This window comes from Montipora foliosa, chromosome 6, assembly GCF_036669935.1.
Source record: "Montipora foliosa isolate CH-2021 chromosome 6, ASM3666993v2, whole genome shotgun sequence".
Classification (NCBI taxonomy): Eukaryota; Metazoa; Cnidaria; class Anthozoa; order Scleractinia; family Acroporidae; genus Montipora; species Montipora foliosa.
Genome location: NC_090874.1, coordinates 11410126 through 11417625, shown reverse-complemented (window position 1 = coordinate 11417625; position 7500 = coordinate 11410126). Strand labels below are relative to the sequence as shown.

At 38.2% G+C, this 7500-nt stretch overlaps 1 protein-coding gene across 3 annotated transcripts in view; it reads left to right on the top strand.

Annotated features, from left to right (window-relative positions):
* Window positions 1-1996: 1996 nt before the first annotated feature.
* LOC138006678 (attractin-like protein 1) overlaps window positions 1997-7500 on the top strand; it is a 57617-nt gene continuing 52113 nt past the window's right edge. For all 3 annotated transcript variants that reach the window (XM_068853147.1, XM_068853148.1, XM_068853146.1), the window contains exons 1-2: window positions 1997-2214; window positions 6908-6994. In XM_068853147.1, the coding sequence (XP_068709248.1) occupies window positions 2021-2214; window positions 6908-6994 (281 nt within the window). In that variant the 5' untranslated portion in view covers window positions 1997-2020. The remainder of the gene's footprint in view (window positions 2215-6907; window positions 6995-7500) is intronic.

Below are 7500 nucleotides of genomic sequence, written 5' to 3'. Positions count from 1 at the left end.
TCTCTTGACGAGCAGAACAGGCGCAACTCACGAAAGAAAAAAAGCCTTATTTGATGTTTGACATCAAACGTTTACGAGTTTTACAGGAAAAAATGAGTTTCAGAATCGCCTTTTATCGCTCTACTTCAAATTTCCCGAGTGCTGTCATCAGTTTAATTGTGTCGTATTAACCTTGTTCTGGCATAAAAATGTTTTGTAAACCGCAAAGGGACCCAACAACACGCCCGCCTGCCGGGGAGAGGATGACTTGATCGCAGACATTCTCAACTTCTTGGTTTTCAGCAGGAAAAGAAAACAAACGTCGGTTACAAACATTTTCATTTTATACTTGACGTCCTGCTGAAATTGAAATGGCCAAAGGACAAAAGTATTCTTGGTTTTCACTTGACGTCAGCGATGTTTCCGTATTTGGGCATCCGCCCTGTTGGAGCCCATTTAACACTTGATGATTGTTGTGGGCAGGCCCCTTTCCTTGTACGTGACAGATCAAAATCACGCAATAACTGAAAAGTACAAGGAGCCAAACGTAAGAGAAAATGCAAGTGCTCCTTGAAAACAGCATACAGAAAGGAAAATACTTGTTTCAAGCTTCCTAAAGAAGGTCAGAGGAACACAACATCAAGCTACGGCTCAAGCTACGCTCATATGGATGGAAAACACATTAACTAGCATTAACTCCATTGGCTAGAAGTCTAGTAGCCGATCAGAACTTAGCAAGTTCGATGCTTCCATCGAGTACAAATAGAGACAAACGCACATGTTTTTGCAGACAAACCTCTTCACCTTAAATCAACAAGATCATAGGATCGAGACCGTGGTCTTGCCTCACCAAATGATATCAAAAGAGCATCTCTATCATCGACGAGAACGAATTAACTCTAGAGGTTCAAGGAAGATAGAGGACTGACCATGGCCACAAACCAAAATACGCTGAGGAAGTCAGAACTACGAGTGAAGCAATATCAGGCAAAAACAAAAACAAAAAACGTCCCCAAAGAGCATAACGATCTGCTAAGAAACGCAGAAAAAGGCAAACAAAGCTTTTAAAAAGTCAGCTATTTCACTGATACATGGCACAACGTAACAGGCGTTCAAAAACAAAATGATCCCGCGCCCGGGTCAAAAGATCACTCGCCTCTACCACAAAATAGAATTAAATTGGAGCAAAAGAATGAAGCCATAAGGTCATTTTCACATTGCTGCTAAGAAAATCAACACCAAGAAACTAAAAACATTATTATCGAGACGAACTATTTTCTTGGAAGAAAGAATATCACACAGCAGTATATAGATCCAAATGTAAAGCCTCAGGACAAAAACCATTGCTAAATGAATCCTACAGGAACCGCCTAAAAGAGGCGTCGATTCAAATATGTACTCAAGCGAGCAAAATTATGACAAAGGCAACGGAAATCAGAGAACGTACAAGGGAGTCGTGTAGGCGTGTCAACCCCATTTAACACATATTTGTGCCCCTCAGAGGGACACAAACATCGCGTCTCCATACAAAGCCTTATAAATTTGATTTAAACTTTGCTTTGAATATCGCACAGACCTGAGCCTTTCCGAGACTGTTAAAGCAAAGCAAAGGCCATTTCTACACTGTTACTTAGTTATTCAGCCTGTTGGCTGCCATGATTTTGAATAAAACCATCTATCTATCTATCTATCTATCTATCTATCTATCTATCTATCTATCTATCTATCTATCTATCTATCTATCTATCTTTATGCCCGGGGTCCGGGGTCTTATGCGTATGTTATGAAGTTTAAAATGGATTTCTCCGAAAAAAAAAATCGGGTAAGGAGGTGGAAAAAACATTCCTGTGCTTTCTGAATACGCCAAAAAACCTGGACGTAAAGGAACGGTATGTATAAAAAATATATGTGGTCGGAGTGGATCTGGCAAGCCTTGGAAGCTGAAATAAATTCCCTCTATGGTGGGATTCCTGTGGCACCATAACACTTCAATCAGCGGTTGGAGAGGCTCAGGTTGCTTCAGCTTGAAGATGGTTCCGCCATGTTTGATGCGTTCTGTTACTCACGTTCGACTTTGACGTTGATGTTTTGGTTGTTCGTGGTCATAGGGTGCCTCGTATCACCTTCAAACCCGTGCCAAAAAAATGGGGATTGTAGAAATGGCTACTGCATGGAGAGGATTTGTATTTGTAATGATGGTTGGTGGGGTGACTTGTGCCAGTTTTGTCGCTTGAGGTAAATTAAGCTTAACCTTTCCGATATTACAAGCTTCAAGAAATTGCACGCACTTTACGCATTCAGATGAGGAGTTGACACTCGGCGTATTTTTTGATCACCTGTGTGTCTTTCCTTCACGAAGCTTCGCTTGATTTCATGACAGTTTTATAATCGTGTTTTTATGATTTTAGTTTCGTGCGTGACGTACTTTTGCATGCTTTCGAAGCATTTACGGTGGAAAAATGCATCACGAGTCTGCAGTTGTTTCTTAAGTTGTTAGCTTCAATTTAAGGGTAAACTGTAGAAACTGATCACTGAATTCTTTACTTTATTCATCTTTATTATTTGTTTTTTGTTGTGCAAAATGAACCAGTATAATAGACCTTTTTCGCTTACAGTACATTTTGTTTTCCCAATACAGGTCATGTAATACTCGGGAGGTTTGGTCCTTTGTTTTGTTCATTTAAGAAGAGTGCATGTAGACATATTCATGCTTGTATGCACTCTTTTTAATGAACAGAACAAAGGACCAAAACCTCCTGAGTATTATCACATGATCTGTATTGGGAAAACAAAATGTACAAGCGAAAAAGGTCTATTATTTACATGTAAATAGCCTTAATTTAATAGTACAGCGTTGTTTTGTAATTTATTGATTGCGTCATGTACATGGCAATGAATTTTTCTCAGTTGTTGTACTTTTAATATTCAAGATACTATAACATTTTATGGTGGCTGAAGCTTATGTGTAAGTTCTTTAGTCAAACTCTTTTACAGATATTGTCCCTAAAAGACTTTTGATATCTGAGATATTTCTTTTTAAGTTATTTAGTATTAGTTTAAATTCTTGAATAATTATGTTAATTTAACCCTTTGATGCCTAAAACCGGCCTAAACCTGCCAAACTTGGTATTTTACTCTGTCTAACACCAGAATATTTTACTTGTCAATGGGAAACCCCCAGGAGTCAATGGGTTAATCACTCAAATTAATGTGAGTAATAAGTGAACAAATCCCCTCTCTCACTTTGACCTTAGATCACTTGAAAATTGTCTAAATTGCCTAAAAGACTTGATATGTGAGATACATGTTTTTTTAAGAAGAAGAAGAAGGAGAAGAAGAAAGAAAACCCTTGGGGATCAGGGAACTGTACATACCTTTAGATAAGAAGCATGAATGAACCAAAGTGAACCAAGTTTCCTTGATTTTTGGCAAAAGGCAAAATAATTAATTTCATCCCACAGTACACTGTATTGTTTGCTGTTAGCTGTAAACGTAATGCTACAGGTACAATGTACATGGAAACCTCCTCCCTACATGGAAATGCATTGAACCTCCTCCCTACATGGAAATGCATTGAACCTCCTCCCTTCATGGAAATGCATTAAACCTCCTCCCTACATGGAAATGCATTGAACCTCCTCCCTACATGGAAACCTCCCTACATGTATGTACTTTCATTCATATTCAGTGAAGGAAAAGTATAGTATATGCAATACACTGTTAGAGTGTTGCTACACCATCCAAAACCTTTTACTGTACTGTATCTCGTCAAGTAACGGTAAGCTTGTCAATTTTCTCAAAGTCTACGAAGATTAGACAGTACTTAGAGAATATACTTATTAATGCTGTTAGTTGGGGCATTGTGCAGTCTCATCAGGCAACTGATATTTAACCAATTGACTCCAACTCCTGGTGGTTCCTCATTGACGAGTAAAATTGTCTCGCATTAGATAGAGTAAAATACTAAGTATGGCAAGTTTAGAGGCCATTTCATTTTTTTCTCTGCCCATTAACAACTGCATTTGCGAAATGGAGGTTGAGTACCTGGGATACTGTATGTCCAGGGTCTTCCACTGGAGGCCAGCCAGCCAGCTCGTCCCTCGACTAAGTAATGCTCCCACGGCAGCGATCCCGGCAACCCAGTCATGAGTCCCCATGCCAGGCATCTAGGCACTCGTCACAGTGATAAACAGTGGAAGTAGGGAAGGGAGGGGGGGAGGGGGGGAGGGGGAAACAAAAGCCCATCTGTACAAGCATGGCACAAAGTGGTTGGCAAAATGTCCGATGAATAATTGTCATGTGCTGAAGCGACTAAATGAGCATTTGCCTCTGCCAAATACCGCTGACTGCTCTTTGATGATCAACCGGCCCAGACCACCACTGCTCTTTGTTGCTAACTTTGTTAAACTACATTTTTAGTTATAAATGCATTAAATGCTCATAAAGTATTACAATGTACCGTATTTACCCGTGTATAAGTCGACCTTTTATGGCCTCAAAAGAAGCTCCAAAAATCACCCTCGACTTGCACTGGTCAAAGATTTTGAGCCAAGTTCCAGCTAAGTAATTTATTCAAAATTAACATAAGAATGTTGTCTTGGGCATAACAAACGCAGTGGACAAAAGACTTCAAAATGAATGTAAGCAATTCCAGTTGAAATGAAAAAGGATTTGTCCAAATCTAAATGTTGAAGATACTCACAACCACAAATATGAAATAGACACTGGAAATTTTCATTTTCCAAAGGTAGAAAGCTCTAAAGGGCATTTCTGTTTCTTCAAATAAACGCAATCATTCAATGGCTTAGTAACCTGGTGCAATACCTTGTGTTTGCGTGCAAGCATCGTCACTCGTGTTCCGTGAAAATGCTGGTTGGTAATGATTGTTTTTTATTCTTTATATAAACCTGGCTGATTTAAGTGCTTTTGCAAACTTCATATTGTTTGGTTTATGAGTTTTGTTTTGTTTGCCATGTGAGAAATTATAAGTCAAGGACCAATTATATTTGTAAACCTTGCACATTTTCGCACCGTTTGCAAGTTATTTTGAAAGATTGACTCCTGCTTCTGTGATGTTGTGCTTATCCTCTAAAGCCCTTTATCATTGAACAACGAAATAGGTTAGTTTGAGGTTTACATGTTCGATTTTCTGAGAACTTTTTCGAAACTCAAGGACAAAATGCCCGCATATACAGCAACTGCTGAACCACAAAACTATTAAGACGAAATCCGATAGAAAATCGGGCAATTTCAGTTTATAGTGGACAAAAATCTGGTACCAGAATAATGTTAAGTATTTTACAGTCCTTTTTACATTTTCTTTTTAGCTAAACATATGAATAATTGCCTGAAATAACACCGAAAACAATTTCCCATGGGAATGAGAGAAATTGAATCTCAAAGTTCAGAGAAATTGTGCAAAAACAGGTAAAATTTCATCATCAGTTTCATTTCACCAGTACTTTCAAGTGTTTCTTACGAAGTTCAACAGTTGTTTTTGACGTTTGGTGTTGCTAGAAATGATTATTTTTGAAAAGATATTTAAAACAGCCTTACAGAAGTTTGCAATACAATGTATATAATCTTGGTACTAGGGTTTTGTCCATTTGTTACTCGAACTTCTGGTGGATTTCGTCTTAAGCTCTTGAGGCCCTGATTTTTTTGTGTATCTACATTTCCAGAAATCGAAGAATACAAGATTAGTGTCCCAGTAACATTTAACAAAGAAAAATGGGTGGTCGACTTATACACGGGTAGTTTTTCATTTTAAGTCCCCATGACAATTTTCCCCCTCTTTTAAAATTTTTGTTTAAAATATCTATAGTGTCTAGAGTGTAGTACTTCAAAAATTTTCCCTCATAGTTTATCCATGCATGCTAGCCCGCCTTTGAATTTTGGCCGAGCCAGTTGGGTCTTGGTAACAAATGATGTCAAAGAAGTCAAGAATGTAATTCCATTCTGTATTGTCAGAACATTTACAGAATGCGAAGGGTAACAATATATTGTCCGACATTTTCAATAAAGACTAAAAAAAGCTCTAGATTTTCAGCAAGACTTCTATTCTTACACTTTTGCACATGTCTTTCTGAAGAGATGCGAACAAGTGACTTCTTTGATGTCATTAGTTACCAGGGCCCAACTGGCTCGGCCAAAGTTTTTTGCGCGTAAATCAAACGTCCTGCTAAAAATAATGCGTGGATACACTATGTGGGAAAAATTTTGAAGTTCTACACTCCAGACACTAGAGATACAATGTACTTAAGGGCACACAGACGGATTTTTCGCGTGTTGCTAAGGAAGTGAAATGTTACTTCCGGTAACTGATGTCATCATATCATGAGCTGGCAAGAAAACCCACTCACAAGCAAAAGTCACCGCACAAACTGTTGTTTCCATCGAAGGGTTTTCCTCTCCCTTCCTGGCGCTTGTTCAGTTGCGCATGTGTAAATGAACTGACTTCCGGTTTGAGAAAAAAGCTAAATTTCCGGCGGTTTTAAAATGAATTAAATTTTTTTTACACGGCACGTTTCACCCCCAAATACAGAATATAGTCTTTAAAAAGAACATTTTTCAAAATAAAAAGAAAAGCATGCTTGGCTGGATGCAAAAGCGAATACAAATTATCAGACCATCCATTAAATACCCAAATTGTGTAGCACGGACGGACCATGGGCGTGGTATGATGACGTCATATTTAGGGTCATTGGCTTACAAAAGTTGGAAACTGACCAAAATAATGCCAAATTCTCTCAAATTACTTAACCATTACGTCCCTAGCAATGCACCCCAAAAAATATGTCAGTGGGCCCTTAAAGTAAAAGTTTAAAAAGGGGGGGGGGGGGGGGGGGCATTTTAGGGACTTTATGTATTGTTACTGTATCTGACCATTTTAAAATATATTCCCTATTGTATTTTGTTATCACAATAGATTGACAAAGGAAAGTGATGTGATAACTGATGGACATGGGCAATATGCTGTGAGCTCTAAATGCTCTTGGCTCATAGAATCTCCCTGGTAGGTGACAGACCATTCTTTGTTTAATAATTATACTTATAATAATTTTATTTTGTTGTTTCATCACTGTGCTGTGAAAAAAAAAATTCTGATTCTTGTTTTTTAAAAGACATTGTGTTCTCAGCCTGTACAGTACATGTAGTAACAGCTGTATAGAGTATCTTTTTACGGTCTAAAGCTTTAAGGCATTAACCCATTGTACCGAAAGGAGTGCCCCTTTAACAAGTGAAAGTGTCTTCGTTTTAGTGGAACAAAATAATAGTAAGAGTTACAAGAAGAAATGAAAGAGTTAAATTGAGAGACCTTTGGAGATGTACATGTACACTGTACATTTATCCTGTTGTTTTCAAAGTGAAATCAATAGAATAGAGCAGGGCGTTTTCACTATTTTGAGGGGAGGGTAGGGGGGCAGATTAGTAATAACTTTGCTTTTGTATGATTACTTCTCTTTGACAAGACAAATACGGTATAGAGTCTTTTAATGTTCTCAGAAGTGAGGGATTGAC